At 36.0% G+C, this 20,602-nt stretch overlaps 1 protein-coding gene across 1 annotated transcript; it reads left to right on the top strand.

The window, feature by feature from the left end:
• The first annotated feature begins 1,158 nt into the window (after positions 1-1,158).
• On the top strand, positions 1,159-20,567 carry LOC131953534 (zinc finger B-box domain-containing protein 1). Its single transcript, XM_059316755.1, has 20 exons — positions 1,159-1,289; positions 2,198-2,297; positions 4,417-4,530; positions 4,727-4,878; positions 5,373-5,506; positions 6,139-6,234; positions 6,614-6,672; positions 7,298-7,334; positions 7,521-7,728; positions 8,116-8,385; positions 9,074-9,198; positions 9,968-10,059; positions 10,599-10,937; positions 11,566-11,825; positions 12,404-12,572; positions 13,223-13,953; positions 14,639-15,001; positions 15,559-15,684; positions 18,241-18,358; positions 18,963-20,567. The coding sequence occupies exons 2-20, from the start codon at positions 2,239-2,241 to the stop codon at positions 19,054-19,056; spliced, it is 3,546 nt and encodes a 1,181-aa protein (XP_059172738.1). The 5' UTR covers positions 1,159-1,289; positions 2,198-2,238; the 3' UTR covers positions 19,057-20,567.
• The last annotated feature ends 35 nt before the right edge of the window (positions 20,568-20,602 follow it).

Genomic DNA, 20,602 nt, shown 5'->3' with positions numbered 1-20,602 from the left:
TGCTTCCAACCTTCCAAAATCCGGGGGCGGGAACATTTTCGCCAATTTGAATAACTAGAAAAAAATCTAGGCGGGGGAGCAAAATGGAAAGTTCGTCCGGGCGCCGGAATGGGGGGCTACACCTCTGTCTGGTGACAGTTCTATACCATTCCTTACTCTGATGTCACCCCGTCTGTTACAGGTGTCACAGTCCCAGTTTGAGCCTAACCAAATCGTAAGTTGACGAAGTTTTAAGATAAGAGATTTGATAATAAAGTTCTGCTCACTAAAGTGGTTTGCATTGCAGGAAAATCTATTTGGCGTTCCCTGCACAATGTTAGTCCGGATACAGATTCGTGTGAATTTATTTGAGTCAGATTACATATTTTATATATCCAACTGTGACTCACAACAGCTATATAATACTGAAAATAGGTTTGATTAACTCCCAAAATTTATAATAATGTAGCAAGTATGTTATTGGTATCAAATATTATATAATATAGCATGAGAGTTGTAAATTTATGAGAGGCATGTGTTTTTGTTAGTTGGTAATGTTAATCTGTATTTATAGTTCACTTCACCACAAATAAATAGGCGGTGGCTGTTTTTACGCCAATTTAAGTTTTAGAACAATGGAGGGGGGGGGGGGGATAGACAGTTGACATTTGTGTTGAGTTTGGTACCGAGTTGTTTAATCTTCGACAGAAATTAAGTACTTTACATTTAATAAGTGAGGCTCTGCCCATACACTTCTTTTTTCAGAATTAAAAGTGAAGTAGTCCCATTTATTTTGTTCTAAAAAGGAATTTCATCTAGATCTAGATCTAATCTAGATCTAGTAAACGCACAATAGCATCACTGGTCATTGGTTATGGGCCCTAGTTTGTGTTCAACAAGGGAAGAAATCATGAAGGCCACTACAGGTTTTGAAAGTTAAATTACCAGGTAGATCTATGACAGTCTATGTTTGATTATACCATCTATATTAAAACAATGTTAATAATTCACTCAATAGTTCATTCCCCCCCCCCCCCCCCCCCCCACCACCGCTTGGTCTATGAAAAAAATTGTGAGACTCGTTCGTATCTCACACTAAAAAGAAAAGTTTAATTTAATTTTAATATTTTTTGTAGTAGTCTACCTTGAATACCGTCAACCGCGAGAACGGGATTTTACTTGCCGATCGATTGTTTATCCATCACTGGGGACGCCACCGGTTGCAGATTCCATTCATTGATTCAATTGTGTGTTGGCTAAAACGCATTTGGGGTGGAAAGCAACATAAACTATATTCGGTTATCATTATGGTAACGATATCATTGCCATTATATTATATTTTCTTCGCGCACTCATACCGTTTTAATAGCAGTTCTTTATTTATTGTCGTTGCTATCCTTTTGACTGGACAAACAAATCCAACAACAACAAACAACACTCGACAGACTCATCATTCTTTTAACATTATTTATGCATAACAAAACATTGAACATAACAAAAGATTGAACATACTACATTACTACAAACCTAACATCAAAACGACAACCATCACTCGTTATTTAATTTTCTGATTTTGAATTTTCAGCAGACTGTAACTGTAAAACTAGGCTGAACAAGTTACTTATATTCTTATAATATCATATGTTTATAACATAGCCATAGAGTAATTCAATAACAGGCTAATAATTTAAAAAAATAAATAAACTGATTGTTTACATGAATGATATTCATATGTACTTCAAGTACAGCTTAACTTTTACTTAACAACACAAGACTTGTTAGTCTTCTGAACTCTTCTCAGTTCTTGTGTCATTTAGTAATTTTAATTAACTGATTAGTCTAGAGAACTAGTTCTAGGTAATCTCAGTTACCGCATAAGTTTAACCTCTTTTTAAAAATAGCATGTTTTAGAACTGTTTAAATGTTGGAAATTTTTATTGTTTAATAAAATACACACGAAAATTATATTATACTGATACATTTATTAAACTTAAACTATCACTATCTTGCAATTGTATCCTCTCATTAACCAAACCCTGACTATTCATAGCTTTTATTATCATTCCCTATTTTTAACATATCGATAAAACTACCAGAAAAACTGCTGTTTTTAGTTATTCACAACAACTCCTATTTTGTTTGTTGCTTTAACAAAATGAGTTTAACATTTTATGCTGAATTTATGATTGATAATCTTAGGTTATTATTAAATTTTCAGTAATTTTATTTAAACGAGTGGATATTTTTCATTCAATAAAAATGTCTGGATTCAACACATCAACTCGTAAAGAAGATATTTCAGTACGACTCCGTGCACAGTAAGTACCTTGTTTCAAATACATGGTAAAAAATTTATTAAAAAAAAAGACCACCATTAAACGCCTAAGGAACCATGCATGTGCATATATTATATAACTCAAAAATGCAACATTTATAATGTACCATCTTACCCTATCAGTGTTACTTAACATATGCTTAGACCACCACCCTTTGTATTATGTAAGATTTCTAAGAGACACCACACCTTTATCCCCAATTATAACAATAAATAAAAACTGATTTTTATATGAGGAAATTAATTTTATATGGGTTAATTTTAACTTAAAACTGCTACTTTTAAAAGCACCACTATTGTGATATCTAATCGTTTCATGCATTAAGTTATTTCAGAAACCAAAATAAAAGTGGATTCCATCAGAATGTTTACTGATAAATCACTGTGTCTCATAACTAAAATGTTGTTTTTTTGTAACTAAAGTATAGGTCTAATCAAAAATAGTTTTAATAAGACTTTAAATTAAAAATTGCTTCATTCTTTTAGAATTTGTTTTTCTTAAAGTTTTAGTTATCATGGCTAATTACCTGACTCTTCTTTTTAAAAATCTTTGATTATATTAACAAGGACTGAGTTTTTGTAAGTAGTTTACTTTGTAAACGCTTATTAGTGTTTAGTTTATCTACTTTGCATTTTGGTCTATACTTTGTAAAAGCTTGCCACATATGTTTTAAGTATACCTAAGCTACATTACTTTTAGATATAAGATGTAAGAAAAAACTTGACTGATGTATTTCTATACAAATCACTGTTTTTGGAACATGTTCTTTAGAGTAGACAAAGTGTCATTTTATAACACAGTGCACATTTTTTTTACCCTGAAGCCTGTGCTTAATTAAGCAGATGTGTTTTCATTATTCCTGTGTTTATGGCGATATTGAAAATTGAAAACATTTATCTAAAATTTGTTTGCCCATTAAGTATTTAAATACTTTCTCAGTGAGAATATTTCACACTCCAACTTGGGTTAAATGAAAGTTATACAAATAATACTCTATATATTAGATAAAGAATAGTGCTGTTCATGCAAAATTTAATTTATGAAGACTAATATCCTATTATTTAAAAAAAGAAATTCCTATTAAAACAGTAGTAACAGCATTGTTTTAAAAAAAAAATTGAACCTATTTCTCATCAATCACATGCCTTTCTTTTACTTCAATTATTTCACAAAATCAACAAAGTTTACCAAATTATAAACTAATTTTTGTTGTTTGCATGATGACGTTTGACATTCTACTTTTTAGCTGTAGGCCTACTTTATAATAAAAACTTTTTGCTATTGTACATGAATTATATTAATGAGAAGGGGGAGGGAATTGTCACTGTTATAGGAATGGGAGGTTCAGTGTGATGTTACACTTATATTTTTGAACTTAGAATTTAGCAGTTATTTTGCATTTAAAAAACATTTTTTTGTAAATTATAATAAAAATGGATCAATAAACCCAATGTTGACCAGTGGAGGGGGGGGGGGGTGTCTGTCATTTTGGGATAATGAGGAGTAAGAGGCAAAAGTCTTTCAAAAGTGATTCAAAGATAAGCCTTTGAAAAAAAAATTTATTCTGCTTGTATGCTTGATAGCATTGTGGGAGTTAGCTATGGAAGCTTGGTAGTACCTCCTTAAATAAAAGTTCCTTTTTCTATTCAAAAAACATTTTTTATTGCATCACATTTTGCTTTTAAAAAAATGTATTTCTTTTTTAAAATACTGCATGTGAAAGCACCACCTGTTATTTAAAAAGTAGTTTGTTTCTGTTGTTTGTGTTTTTTAATTAGAAAGACTCATCTACAGCAATCAATACTGAATAAAGTAATTACTGCAAAGAGTGTATGAAAAAAAAACTCATAACATTCAATGTTAAATACTAAAAATACTTAATTTATCAAAGAGTACAAAAATGTTTAAAATATTTTCTTTCTGATACCTGATGAGTTTAATTTTTAAATGTTGTTTTTTTTTTCAAAGTAGGCTTACTTTTTAAAGATTTACAAAATTTTTTATTTTAGTTGTTTATTTAAATGGTGTTTTGAAAAAGAACAATTACAATGACAGAAGCATTACAAAAGTATACATGTAAAATTTATTTTCCAATTCTTAGAAACCTTAAACATGCAAGAGACCAAACTAAACGCCTAGAAGAAGATAATCGCAAAATGGAGGAGCGACTAAGAGAATTGAAGACTGCAATGAATAGAGAAAAAGAAGACAGAGAGTAAGATAAATAATTATTATTAATTAGTCACAAATTATGTTTGTTTACTTTTGCAATATAAAAATATTTCAGATCCCACATGGCATTCAATTAAAAGTTGTTGTTTAAAACTTGAAGGCTGAGGTTTAAACAATATTCAATAGAATACAAATCTGTTTAATTTTGTTAAATACATTTTCCTGCTGCTCCTTAACAGAAGAAAAGGAGGAGGCTTCTGGAGCAAAGGTCAGACCAATAGTGGATCCCTGACAAACTATGCATCAGAAGTTTTGAAACCTAAAGCTGACAAGCCCGCTGGTGAAGGGAAGAAGAAAAGGGTTGTGAAAATCTTGCAGGATGAACCTATAGGTATATATCACATCAGGCATTACTCATTACAGTTAAACATTTTAACTTTTATATTTAGTTGAATGCTTACAATGGAATTAGAAAGAAGTAGGCTATACAGTTTATTTTAATGTAAAAAGAAATTTCTATGCTTAACATTCTATTTCTATCTATTATTAATCCAGATACATACATTTACTCGTAAATTCTAAATGCAACACCTTTTTAAATAATCCACTCCATTCTTATAACTCTTTAGTAGGGAGAGTTCAATAGATATATCAGTAAAGTTATTGTGATTTGTTCAAAATGAATTGTAATAATTCATAACTCACAAGTTTCTTTGTTCTTTTATTTTACTACATTTTATTTTAAGTTATTAATTATCTAAAACATTTCATGTATTTAATAGTTGGTGCTAAACATGTTTTTCAATGTTGATGTTTTAAGTATTTTATACTATTTAATAGTTGATGTTCAAGATATTTTATGTAACTTGATTCTTGCTTTTCAAGATATACCGAAGAGGCCAAATCACCCTGGAACAATGAATTATATTGCTCAGAGAAAACCTCCCACAAACACAGCAGCAAAAGATAAACTCAAAGGTCCAAAATGTGGCCAGTGTGAAGATAGGACTGCCACTTTAGTGAGTTTTTATTTGTGTGATAATACAATGTGTCTCTCAAGATATACTAAGAAGATTTATTTTAAAATTTTACCATTCTACAAATCATTCTACGTCTAATCTTTAGTAAAGTCTGACAAAAACCACACAACAAACTTTTGTATCTACTTTTATTTTAATGACATCTCACATAATTTTTAAAATAATTAATGGAACATTCAAATTCAATACTAATTCCCTGGGGTCCATTTAAGAAAAAAAATGTAAGAATTACCAAACTTTTTCCTGCAGACTTTACCTCATAGTTACTAGCCTGCAAGTCTTGAGTCCCATTCACTGGCTCAAATCCTGCAATCTCCCTGTCCATGTAGATCTAGTGGGTACATGACTCAAGTCAATCTCCCTGAGTCCATGTAGATCTAGTGGGTGCATGACTCAAGTCAATCTCCCTGAGTCCATGTAGATCTAGTGGGTACATGACTCAAGTCAATCTCCCTGAGTCCATGTAGATCTAGTGGGTACATGACTCAAGTCAAGGGAAGTAAAGGCGACTGACCCTAGATATTACCACTCTATCCCTTCACATCCTGAGGACAGATGATCTAGACCAAATGATCTGAAAGGATAGTCTATTTTCAAACTTTTTCTTGCAGACTTGTGTTCAGTGCTCTGAAATATTCTGCTTTGGATGTTTTTCTGCTTTCCACTTGAAGGGAGCCCTGAAGCAGCATCGCAGTGTTCCACTCAGTGTAAGTGTTCTTTCACTACAACTTAATGACATTAAAATAATGAGCAGCATGTTATTCTACTTAGTTTAAACAAAAAGTAAAATTTCATTAAAATATAAATTATGTAACCAACACTGGTTACAGAGTGCTTGCAAATATTGTTTAAGTAAAATAGATAAACTCAACCTTTAAATAAAATGTTAAAGTAGGCTAATGTAACAAAATTATTATCCAGTAATCAGTAATAACTTTTTAAAACTTTATTTATAAATTTGATTTTTTAATATGTAGGTTGTAACTATCTAAAAAGATAATTTTAAAAATAATTTATTTAACACTGTTCAATACAAAACATAATTGATGTGTGAAGAGAGATGTTTATGATTGCTTGTGATTTCAGGCATCAGGGCCAAGAATTTCAATGTCCCCACGTTTGAATATGGACAGCAGTTCCCAGCAGTAAGTAAATATGCTAGTTTTATAAAACATACTGACACAGTTTTCCAGCTACTAGTTCTGTGGTTCTCAGATATGTTTGAGCTGACTTGTGTGGTTTAGAGAATTTTGTGTAGTCCCTATCTTTTTAATATCTGATAGTCTTCCCTGGAAGTATGCCAATAATTCACATTGCAGCTATTAATATTGCTAGTATCAACATTTTAACCCTACTTAGATGACCCTATTCTTTAACAGTAATCTAAATTCTGACAGTAGCAGGAATACAAAAAAAAATTTCTGCCCCCAAATGTTTAAAAATATTTTTTTTTTATTGAAGAGACACTATTATTAAGTAATTAAGACAATCAGAATAGTTTAACGGTTAAATATGATTATTAAAATTCATCAGAGAATCTGTGCCACCTTTTCTTGTATTACAGAGATCAATTAAAAACTGAACCTAAATGAGGCAGTCCCGTCAGGTCCTAATCTGGCATTGGATCATACTGGAATCCTCATGGTTTAGCTTATTTGTTTGCGTTATTTCGTTCTGACCCCAGTTAGGACCAACATGTGTTACAGTTTTGACAATTGTTGAGAGTTTGAACAATGTTCAGTTTTATTTCTTTTTTTTGTGTTTGAACAGAGGAAGCCATGCAAGTGGTTCCATAGTGTCTTACTCTGTAAGTAAAAATAAGTCACTTTTTATTTTATTCATTGAAAATTGTCTTGGTGTGTATATATATATATATATATATATATATATATATATATATATATATATATATATATACAGTACTTTTTAGTTAAAGTTTAATTTAGAAAGTATCACTTTGGTAGCATTCTTAAATGTTTGCCCCAATTGCCAGGCATCTGTTGCCAACAATGAATCCGGAGCCGCACAGGCTTCAGTCCACATCTCTGACAGCTCACTGCTGCAAGGAAATTATGACGAGTCCCAGAGTGCTGCCTCGTTCCAACAAGCATTGATGGCCTGGAGACAAGGAGAACCATCTAACTCTTACTCCCCTAATGCTAACTCACCTAACCGTGCTGTTTCTCCTGTCATCTTACCAGGTTGTTCTATGGAGGATTTTTGAAACTTGAATTTTAGTTTATTAAATTTATTAAAAGATCTTAATACTACTTAATGCTAGTAAGGTAACATTATTTAGCTAGGCTTACCATTCAATTGAAAATGTAATAAGTCCAAATAATCAGAAAATTAAATTTACAATTCTAGGTTTTAGTTATTAAATCCTGTAGGAGGCTAGGCTACAATTAAATACTTTCACTAGGGAAAATTATTAGAAATGAGTGCGTTACCAACACTATACATTTATTAAACTGTAGCTTTTAATACTTTAGCCACCTAATTTTAAGCTAACTTTATTTATATAATTTGGAAAAAAATGAAATTAAAAATTTTTCATTTTTTTATTGACACACCTGACAATTTTACAGTGAGGACGCTGGATGAGTCAACAGGAACCACACAACAAAACAATGTTCCAGAAATTAAATTCAAATCCACTTTGTCGTACGCTGAGAGACTCATGCTGAAAAAGCACCGGAGGACTGAACTGGCTGAAACGTTTGCACCACAACCTCCCCAGTGGTCTGGAGGCTCTGCTCAACAGTTTCACTCGTCCAGCCCGTCTAGTTCCTCTAGAGCCTTGTCAGCAGGGAGAAACCACAACTCTGCTTCCCTGAGCAGGGAAGGAACCCTCAATGGTAAAATGTTTGTTTTAAGGAATATCATATTACTCACTTGGGAATAGTTTGTGTACCAAAAAATTAGTGCAGAAATAATGTTAAAAAGTTTAGGTAAAAAACAATCAAGTAACTCTTTTAGCCCAGAATTATTTTCAGTTTGCCCCCTAGTTTTTTTTAGTACCCCCGCTGCAAAAACACTCAGATTTTTTTTTCCTGTTTATTTCAAGCCTCATATTTGATATACGAAAATAATGCTGCACACCATGATTTTATTTTTAAGTAATGATTCTTTTTTTTTACTAAATAAAGAAAATATCAATTTTAGACTAGAAAAAAATTAATTTTTCACAATAAAAAGTACAATCTAGTTCAAAACACCATAATACAATTTTTTAGTAATTTTTGTTAATAGAAAATAAAAGCTTCCATTTTCCAAGTAAGCTCATCGATTAGATTAGTATTACGACAAGTAAATTTTGGTAAATTATTTAACCCACCAACATAGCTGTTGACGGGTGGATGCTGAATGGGTTTAGCAATGCTCAGAAATTCCGGTTACAAAAAATACATTTTGCTAAAAAACAAAACCATCAACTATACAGAAAAACTGGAAGAAAAGAACACCTCTTCAAACAGCTGTTCTAGTTATATAGAGACTTAGCAATTAAAAACTTTCTTAGGTTACAGTTTTTAACTCTGTTGACAGATGAGGGAGAAAGAGTAGATTTCCAGTCCCTGTTTGAAGCTGTAGTCCCCTCTCCTGACCCCCCAGTCATGTCCGCATCACCAAATGTCACTGTGACCCCCCTGTCCAGCACTGCAGACAGTATGGTAAGTGAACAACAGTGTCCAATAGCTTGTCAGGTGTTGATGGCTGGTGTTAAACAGTTTCTTGTCATGTGTTAATGGTTCATGTTAAACTGTTTCTTTCATGTGTTGATGTCTGGTATTTAACGGTTTCTTGTCATATGGATGTTAAACTTTTTCTTGTCGTGTGTTAATGGTTCATGTTAAACTGTTTCTTTCATATGTTTATGTCTGGTATTTAACTGTTTCTTGTCATATGGATGTTAAACTTTTTCTTGTCATGTGTTAATGGTTCATGTTAAACTGTTTCTTTCATGTGTTGATGTCTGGTATTTAACGGTTTCTTGTCATATGGATGTTAAACTTTTTCTTGTCGTGTGTTAATGGTCCATGTTAAACTGTTTCTTTCATGTGTTGATGTCTGGTATTTATTAATTGTTTCTTGTCATATGGATGTTAAACTTTTTCTTGTCGTATGTTAATGTCTGGTGTTTGTCAGGTCATGTATTGATGTCTGATGTCACAGTTTCTGTTTTTTCCTTTGTGGTTTTATCATCAGGGATTTCCTTCTTTTACTATCTAAGAACAAAGATCACATAATTATTCCTATATAGATCTATTCCATTTTCAAACTCTTGTATGTTCTTGGCAAACTACTTTTTTCATTGACTGTATTATCATCCTGTCATATCTGAAAATTCTGGTAGGCCTAAACTTGCCAGATTGTTTGTTATAAACTTTGTAATGTCGTTATGATTGAATATATTTTGTAAAATAAAATTCTTATGTCTAGAAGCCAGACAAAAAAACAGCATTAGACTCATCCTACATAGTGAGAGAGGCTTCACCACTGGAATCCTGGCATTTAGAAAACAATATCGCAAGGCATGTACAATCTGCATGAGTTCCTACCCAAAGCCTTTAGGCTTAATTTTTTTTTATTAAGTAGTAGTGATTCATAAGAAATTACTTTTAAAAATTCATAAAACTTAATACATATTTAAAGTTGAAATTTTATATTATTTGAGTAATAAGATTCAGCATGATTGATATTTTTTTAAATGATTTATTTTTCTTTATCAAAATGCTTTATCATATTATTTGAAAAGTTTGTGTCATGACTGTCTCTAATTAGTAATCAAGGCTTCTTTCTGACATTTTTCTCTGGGGAACACTATTTTGTCAGGGGGAGGGGGGGAGGGAATTCCCAAAGAGATGTTAGAAAGAAAAACTGTTAGTAATGCACAAATCATTCACAATAATGTGTCAAAAAACACAAAGCTCCATCCCTGATTTGTTTTAGTTATAACATATATTCTTCAGGTTTAAAGTTCATTAATTTATGTAATTTCCTGTAGGCTGAATTCCTGGTATAATATTGTTTTGAGACCAAATTTTATTGATTTCTATTTTAATAACCACAGAGAATCTAGAGACAGCCATAAAAATTCAAAGCATTTAAAAACATCCCAGACAAAGTCCACACCTCGCAAAAAGCAGGAAAAAATATCACAGCTGTTCCAGTCTGACCCCGAACCAGAGCCGTTTAAAACAACTTCAGTTGAGGAGAGCTCCAAACTTGGGGAGAGTTCTGTGGGGCCCCTGAGTGACAAGAATGATGCCGCAAACGCCTCTGTTGATGGAGCTGAGAAAGATAAAACTAGACTGAAGCCACCAGTGGAACAACAAACTAAACCAAAGCCAGAAAAAACAAAATCTAGACCAGTTTCTAGAGCTCAGAGTCGAGCAGCATCAAAAATAGAGTGAGTCTGCTAATTTATTTTATACTATATATGTGCCTATGGGACGGAGTGGTCTAGCGGTAGAGAGCTGGACTGCTAACCCGTAAGCCTCGAGTTCGAATCCGGGTTCAAGTCAGTAAACCGTCCCTGAGTCCACCCTACTCTGATGGGTACCTAACTCACGTTAGGGAAAGTAAAGGCGGCTGGGCATAGTGCTGACCACACTATCTCTTCATATGCCGAGGTCACAGAAACAAGTGAACTCTACTTCACTTGCCCCATAGACCGTCAGGTTTGAAAGGGAAACTTTACTATATATGTGCCTACAGATACCTAGTGTTTTAGATCAATCAGTTTTAATAAAAAATTAATTATTAATTTGTTTTTTAACTGTTAGGGTTTACTCTAAGTACATCGACAGGCAATACAATATTGTTTTTTTCTCTCCCATTATAGTCTTTAGGGTCCTTCTTAGTTAAGGCTAGTGCATTAAAAAGAGCTATTGTTTTGCCAGGGCTTGTGAAAGCAATACTAGTGAAACATATAGCTTTGATAAGTCCTATCAGTATTCATAGAAGTACGCCTAATCCAGAGTGACCTTATCCTGAGTGAAACATTTTTTATTCAGTTTTTTCTTTTGGTTCTTCAGATTCCATGGTCTGCTCACCAAAGCCCCAAGTGAAGCCCTAAAACACATTTCCCAACTGGCACCGACTCTTGAAGGTTCCAGTGTCTACCAGTCTCCAATGGAAGGCTTTTTCTTAGCTGGAGTTGAGTCCGAAGGACCTCCATCCAGCAGAAAAAGTAGTCCATCAAAAATGGATAAAAATGGGTCACGTCCAGCCAGTAAAATAGGGTCACGGCCTGCAAGTAGAGTAGATAAACCCTCTATCACAGTGAGCAACAGGTGTAAGTAGTCTACTCTTGTCTAATGTCTTTTTTGAGCAGAACACAATGTTTGAAGTCTCAAGAAAAGACAACCCTTAAACAAAAAAAAATCATATTAGAGTAGTCTACCCTTTCTTTGTAAGTGGTAGATTCCAAGTTGTATGGCCATAAGGGAAACAACCCTTGCTTTTTTAACTCACTTGCTAACTTATCAAATTTTGGCACCCAATTTAGTGAAGATCATCTTCTTTAGAAAAATTGTTGGTTGTTTTTGGCCTTACATTACTCTTTGATTTGCTGGCTTATATGTAAGTCTGCTCTTTGGTTAGGACTAGGTTTAAGATGAGATTAGATTATTTTAGAACACCATGTTATTTTAATAATGCTGTATTTAACACAAGGAAAAAACTTCATTTAAATTGCATTGCGTCGTTGATTTTAAAGCAAGGTATTGTTTGCAACAACAGTGAAAATATTTTGAAAAAAAAAATTGAAAAAAAAGAGACTGAACATACATGACAGTTGTTCTAAAAATTAAATAGTTTGACACCCAGTAGTGAACATTAAGTTATTCAGTACATTTAATTTATAAATCACAGTATACCAAATGGCGCCCCGGTCATGGCGACCTGAGAGCAGTCTGGGAGAAACAATTCCATTGAATGAGGTGAAACCCGCCATGTTGGAAGAGATGGTTTTGTCTTACTCCTACAGTGGCCAGATCAGTGGTCAAGCTGTCCAGTGCAGTCCATCTTCTAGTCAAAGCAGGTGATATGTACACAAGTCTTGGTAGTTGTATGCTTGATCTCAAGACATTACTGTATTTCGTCAAGTTTTTAAGGGTTAGAGTTTGGGTCTGGACAAGGGTTCCTAGCTTTGACAGGCTCTGTCGGTGTTCATACAAGTGCCAAAGTCTTATAACTTACAGGAAAATAAGCTATATAATACGATAAAAATTCTATAAATACTCATAAGTTAATGGTTTGATTCTGGAATCATTATGTTGCTGTTTTTTGGTAATTTTTATCAGATGATAGGCATTATATTCTGAAACCAGTTGGCATATTGAATCTAGTTAAAATAGCTTGTCTATCAAACCTAATATTAATTTTTCTTTAGGACTCTAGAAAATTTTGGCTCTTTCTATCCAACCTTGCCATTTAGATCTGGCCTTTGGGTCTGGTCCTAATCAGCCCCTCAAAAATTATGCTAATTTTATTTTTCTCTAAAAAATTATTACATTAAAATTAAATTTTAACATTTATATCATGAATAGTGAATGTCTCTTTGTTTATCTGCAAGACTATTTTTTAAAATGTAAACATTTATCTGCATTTAAAAACACCAAAGTAATGAAGTTTGTATGTCTTGAAAAGTAATAAAGTAATATTTTTATCAAACTGTTTTAATATAACCAGATCTCAGACAGGCCTGGAGAGCCAGTACAATCCTCTGCTAGTTTTTGGAGATGAAATGTTCATTGAAGTAGCTGCCCTGCAAACATCAAAAGAACAGGCCACGCCCAAAACTGATGACAGCCAGCTAGACAGAGGGGATTCAAACAGAATTAAGCCACTCCGACAGAGCAGCGCAACAACTCCAACACTTTCTGCCTCCCGACGAAGTAGAACCCAGCTCACCTCTTCCCCAGCTGGTAGCGTTGACTCTAACACTCCCTCAACCAAATCATCTGTTTTATCGAAATCTAAAAATCAATCTCCGTCTCCAGCACCTCCTCAACCAAAAGATTCAAAAACTAAACTTGTGTCCAAAGACCAGAAAAATTCTGTGAATTCTAAATCTCTGGATAGTAAAGATTCACCTGCATTGATACAGTCAGCTGGTGAAGCTTTGAAGTTAGAATCTAGTAAAATTCAACTCAATAAATCCAAGCAGTCTAAAACTGGAGAAAATGCCACGCAGAAAGAAGCCACATCTTCACGTCAAAATGTTCAGAATTCCAAGTCGGATATCTCCCATGTAAAATCCTTGTCATCCAAAGTGGCAACTAGCAGTTCTGTTAAACAGGAAAACAATGTTTTGAAGCGACAACAGTCTGATGCAGCACCCCAGCGTAGACCAGTGAGTTCAGTTGTTCAACCTCTAGGCCAGTCTAACAAGGGGCCAGTCCGACCTAACAGTACAACAGGTTAGTGTTACATTTCTAACAACATTTGTTTTATTAAGGGAATACAGTAATGGCTTCTGATGCTTCAGGTGTTGAGTCTTCTCATTTGTCTTTTAAATAGACGAGGGTGTAATGATTTTAAATTGATACTATCAGATAAAAAATGAAAAAAATTCCTAAAATGTTATAACAATCAACATGCATTGCAGGCATCAGTAAAACAGATCAAACAGATTATATACAATTCTTCAAATTATTTATAGTATCTGTTCTGTGACCTTGACATTTGTAGAGACTATTTGTTCTATAATCCAGTCAGCTACCTATTAAAGCTAGGTGTAATCTGGGACCTTATATGGTCTTTAGCCCAGGAAGCAAATCTGTAACTTTCAAGTTAGCATGGGCATGTATATCTGTTATATTTGTGGCATTAGAATGGCTTCTACTAATTCAATACTCAGACTGATTTATCAGACACAAATAGACACAACTTTGTCCTAGTAATATTAATGTGCATCAATGGACTCATGTTTGTCCTGTAGATTTCAACTGGTGTCACTAGTTTGTCCTACAGACTCATTAAGATCAAACCAAACCAGCCATTGGCTTTGTCTACCATTCAACATCATCACCCAATAACAAACAATAAACGTTCTACATCCTCAACCAATATTTAGCCCATTTTTCCTCCTCTTATTGTGTTCAGGTACTTCAGGTGCATTGAAGAAAACCCAACAGTCCCTGCAGTCTCTGGACACAGAGGATACGATCATTTCAGACGTCATGATGTCTCGCGTCCAAGAAGACGGCTGGGTGGCTGATGACGACGGTGATGAGAGTGATGTTGGATTTGATTACGATGATGGGGATGACATCACCCCGGTTTACAGGAAGTTTTACCAGAAACAAATGTTTGAAACGGACTCTGAGAAAAACCACCCGGACTGGGAGACCGAAGTCCGACCATTCAGTGGGCTGAGCTCTAGAACTGATCTCACACCAAGCAACGACAACAAGTTGAAGAGGCCTTTCAGTTCTCGAGCCTCAGGGAGGGAGTCCAGAGCAGTTGGTAAGAACTGGTTTCTCAAAACTTAGACTTGTATGAAGTCTAACCATTTTTTTTTTGACAAAACATACTGTATCCCCGACAATATAAAACCTTTTTTACTATTTAAAACTTAAAAAAAAATTTTAACAAGCACAGAAATTACTATAACAGTAACCTTGACCTTAAAAAATAGTACTAATGAATGCTAGATATATTTTTATCCCTCAATAGCTGTAGGGTATTTGTGCTGCCATTTACTTTCTATGTTAAACCATTCAATTCAAACCACAGGGCATCTTGTTTTATAACCTAAATAATTTACTCTTTATGAATTTATGGGATATTAGATCTTGCTTTCAACTTGGTTTCATGTTGTGGATGGTGTGCAATTTTAGGAATAAATAACTGCACTCCAAAACACCCCAGATGAATGTTAGAATGTAAATTGAAAGAATGAACTCTGCTTGTATCCTAGTTGTGGATGGTGTGCAATTTTAGGAATAAAAAACTGCACTCCAAAACACCCCAGATGAATGTTTGAATGTAAATAAAAAGAATGAACTCTGCTTGTATCCTAGTTGTGGATGGTGAGGACTTGAGTTTTTATGATGATGTGGGCTTGGCAGAACAACAAGACATGGAGGATAAACAGGCACTGGACCAGCTTGAGTGGGAACTGGCATCTGATACTGGCAGACTTACAGGTGAGTGGGGGCAGACTTACAGGTGAGTCGGGCAGACTTACAGGTGAGTGGGGTCAGGATTACAGGTGGGTGGGGCAGACTTACAGGTGAGTGGGGGCATGTTTTCAGGTGGGTGGGGGCAGACTTACAGGTGGGTGGGGTCAGGCTTACAGGTGAGTGGGGGGCATGTTTTCAGGTGGGTGGGGGCAGACTTACAGGTGGGTGGGGGCAGACTTACAGGTGGGTGGGGGCAGACTTACAGGTGGGTGGGGGCAGGCTTACAGGTGAGTGGGGGGGATAGCTTACAGGTGAGTGGGGGGGATAGCTTACAGGTGGGTGGGGGCAGACTTACATGTGAGTGGGGGTAGAGTTACATGTGAGTAGGGGCAGGCTTACAGGTGGGTGGGGCATGTTTTCAGGTGGGTGGGGGCAGACTTACATGTGAGTGGGGGTAGAGTTACATGTGAGTGGGGGCAGGCTTACAGGTGAGTGGGGGCATGTTTTCAGGTGGGTGGGGGCAGACTTACAGGTGAGTGGGGGCAGGCTTACAGGTGGGTGGGGCCAGGCTTACAGGTGAGTGGGGGCTGTCTTACAGGTGAGTGGGGCAGACTTACAGGTGAGTAGGGGCAGACTTACAGGTGAGTGGGGGCCAGGCTTACAGGTGGGTGGGGCAGACTTACAGGTGAGTGGGGGCCAGGCTTACAGGTGGGTGGGGCAGACTTACTGGTGGGTGGGGGCAGACTTACAGGTGGGTGGGGGTATGCTTACAGGTGGGTGGGGCCAAGTTTACAGGTGGGTGGGGCAGGCTTATAGGTGAGTGGGGGCATGCTTACAGGTGGGTGGGGGCATCCTTACAGGTGAGTGGGGGCAGGCTTACAGGTGGGTGGGGCAGACTTACAGGTGAGTGGGGGGCAGACTTACAGGTGGGTGGGGGCATGCTTACAGGTGAGTGGGGGCAGGCTTACAGGTGGGTGGGGGCATGCTTACAGGTGGGTGGGGGCAGGTTTACATGTGGGTGGGGCAGACTTACAGGTGAGTGGAAGCATGCTTACAGGTGGGTGGGGGCATCCTTACAGGTGAGTGGGGGCAGGCTTACAGATGGGTGGGGCAGACTTACAGGTGAGTGGGGGGCAGACTTACAGGTGGGTGGGGGCATGCTTACAGGTGAGTGGGGGCAGGCTTACAGGTGGGTGGGGGCATGCTTACAGGTGGGTGGGGCCAGGCTTACAGGTGAGTGGGGGCTGACTTACAGGTGGGTGGGGGGCATGCTTACAGGTGGATGGGGGCAGACTTACAGGTGGGTGGGGGCAGACTTACAGGTGAGTGGGGGCATGCTTACAGGTGAGTGGGGGGCATGTTTTCAGGTGGGTGGGGGCAGACTTACAGGTGGGTGGGGGCAGACTTACAGGTGGGTGGGGGCAGACTTACAGGTGGGTGGGGGCAGGCTTACAGGTGGGTGGGGGCATGCTTACAGGTAGGTGGGAGCCAGGCTTACAGGTGGGTGGGGGCAGGCTTACAGGTGAGTGGGGGCATGTTTTCAGGTGGGTGGGGGCAGACTTACAGGTGGGTGGGGGTATGCTTACAGGTGGGTGGGGCCAAGTTTACAGGTGGGTGGGGCAGGCTTATAGGTGAGTGGGGGCATGCTTACAGGTGAGTGGGGGGGGGATAGCTTACAGGTGGGTGGGGGCAGACTTACATGTGAGGGGATAGAGTTACATGTGAGTAGGGGCAGGCTTACAGGTGGGTGGGGCATGTTTTCAGGTGGGTGGGGGCAGACTTACATGTGAGTGGGGGTAGAGTTACATGTGAGTGGGGGCAGGCTTACAGGTGAGTGGGGGCATGTTTTCAGGTGGGTGGGGGCAGGCTTACAGGTGGGTGGGGGCTGTCTTACAGGTGAGTGGGGCAGACTTACAGGTGAGTGGGGCAGACTTACTGGTGGGTGGGGGCATGCTTACAGGTGGGTGGGGGCAGACTTACATGTGAGTGGGGGCAGGCTTACAGGTGAGTGGGGGCATGTTTTCAGGTGGGTGGGGGTATGCTTACAGGTGGGTGGGGCCAAGTTTACAGGTGGGTGGGGCAGGCTTATAGGTGAGTGGGGGCATGCTTACAGGTGAGTGGGGGGGATAGCTTACAGGTGGGTGGGGGCAGACTTACATGTGAGTGGGGGTAGAGTTACATGTGAGTGGGGGCAGGCTTACAGATGGGTGGGGCAGACTTACTGGTGGGTGGGAGCCGGTTTACAGATGGGTGGGGGAAGACTTACAGGTGGGTGGGGTAGACTTACAGGTAAGTGAGGGCAGGTTTACAGGTGGGTGGGAGCCGGTTTACAGATTGGTGGGGGAAGACTTACAGGTGGGTGGGGTAGACTTACAGGTGAGTGGGGGTATGCTTACAGGTGGGTGGGGGCAGACTTACAGGTAAGTGGGGGCAGGCTTACAGGTAAGTGGGGGCAGGCTTACAGGTAAGTGGGGGCAGAACTGGAAGGCAATTTTTAACTTTTCTATTTCATGTAAAATAATGTTAGCTTATGGACTAAATAAATTATAATTGATTGGCATTACACACTTGTGTCTACAGCTGATGGCAAGGTCTCAAGGATGAGTATAATAGATGACAATGAACCCGTATCAAAACCAAGCAAATACTCAGTGAAGCAAAATGCTGATAAAGACTATGATCTGGCAGAGAAATTAAGGTACCAAAAAAATTGTGGTGTCTTTTATTAGGCCTAAGATTTTTATAGTTTTGACATTAAAGTTTTTGTAATTTACACTAAACTTTATACTATTAGTATTACTGATGTTGAAAAATGCAAGAGAAAAATATTTTCACTACATATTTTTATACTTGTTACTATAATAATCACCATTATTTGTACCTTCACAAGTGTTATTTTTATGTTAGTGGTAAATTTTTCATAGTTTTCTATCAACTGTCTCTTTAGTTCAAAAACAAAATTTTCTAAGTAGTTTTAATTTATTTTTAGTGCCTTAAAACACAGACTCATTCATTTAAAAGCAATGCTCATACTATTCATTTCCCTTATATTCTTTCAGACAAAGTTGTTTTTTGTTTTTTCTTCTTCTTCTGCATTCTTAATTGAATTTATGTTGAAGGATTTATCTTTACTTAATCTATGATAGATACCAATTAAAGCTGGATTACATTATAGTGATTTAAATCCCATGATTGCCAGGCTTCAAAACCAGATTTATGCTGGATGGTAGTCTAGTCCAACAGTATAAAATACTTAACATTAACAACTTACAACTTTTCTCCTCACTTTTTTACTCTGACAGAGAAGATGAAACAAATGCAGAAAGAGAAGTAGATGCACTGTCATTCAGCAGAAACGCTACTGTAGATGAGGATGAAGTTAGGGCATTGAGATAAGGGGCAGCATCTGCCAACTGTGACGGTTGTTTGACAAATATTTCTTAATGTCATCAGTTTTGCTGACTGGGGGGATTTACAGATTTCAGTCACATGTATCTCAGAAATGAATCTTGACAGTTACCATTCAATTATTTTGTTAAATTTCCGCTCTCAGTTTTGTATTGTTATGTAACAAAGTTCTCAAAACATCTAAGAATATTTAGGCATCTGTGCAAAAGTTAAAAAAAAAACAGAATCCACAAGAAAAAAACATTTTTGTGCTATAACTGTCTCAGAGGTTTAAACCATCGACTTTTCATTGTTTTTTTAAGAATTTAATGTTACATATAATTTTTAAAAATTAAAATTTACAACCTTTTATTTGAAATGTTTATTTAAGATAAAAACAATTTATTTTAATGCTCTATACAATAACAATTTATATTATGCTATTTTACTATTTTAAGCAATGTTAATAATTAATTTACCAATAATTTAAATAATTGATTATTTAAAATTTTCAAAAACTCAACCTCACAAAAAATATTAGTTTGTATCAGACTACATATGTGGTGTAGTAAGGCATCCAATTTTTAAAAGTATTAACATTAAATATAAACATAATATTATATGAATTGATAATAAATATAAAATAATATTTCAATTTATTTTTTGACCTTTAACTGGTATAATTATCTATTAAATAACATAATTAAACTATTTAATACATACCAAGGAAAGGTAGCTCCCAAAATAACAATGTATACATATTTTAATTTATATAACTTTGGTTAAATTCCCAGTATTAAACTTGTAAATAATATTTTATACTTATTGATATATATGTTTACAAACATGTTGTGTCTACTAGACTCCAGCCTCTGTACCTAGTGCTACAAGACAAATTTTTAGAGATGATTTCAATTATAATGCAAACTTGAATTAATTAATTGATAAGCAATTGCAGACTTCAGCACACTTTATCCTTGCTAAGAATGTATAGATGGTATGATTGGGTTTTATATAGTTGGCTTATATAAAATGTGTCAATATGTGTCTCCTGTACACTTTTTATTAAACAAAACACAGGCACATGAGCTACTGCTAGACCATTTTTTATAATCAAAATACCCACCATAACTGGTTGGTAGTACTCTTCTGTGATAAAATACCAGGTTGTTCAGTTTTAGTTAGTTTTATTTTTAAACAAATGTGATAATTTTTTTTACAATAAAACTAGTCCAATACTGTAATTTAAAAACCATTTTGAAACCACAAGTCACACAGGAATAATTGAATGCAAGCATCAAATCTCACAATCTATTGTTAAACAAGAGGTAGATTTGGAATTTTTGGAATCTGCTTATTTTTGACTCAGTAATTCTTATGGGAAAAAGAATGTATTCATCCACAAACAGAAACAATTTCCCCAATATATGTCCACTGTAAAAATAGCCAGAAATGAAAAATGTTTGCTTATATATATATATATATATATATATATATATATATATATATATATATATATATATATATATATATATATATATATATATATATATAT

The sequence above is a fragment of the Physella acuta genome, unplaced genomic scaffold, assembly GCF_028476545.2.
Source record: "Physella acuta isolate Inbredline_101_S28 unplaced genomic scaffold, ASM2847654v3 ptg000928l, whole genome shotgun sequence".
NCBI classification, from domain to species: Eukaryota; Metazoa; Mollusca; class Gastropoda; family Physidae; genus Physella; species Physella acuta.
Note: the sequence above shows the minus strand (reverse complement) of the source record. Positions and strands in the feature narration are given on the sequence as shown.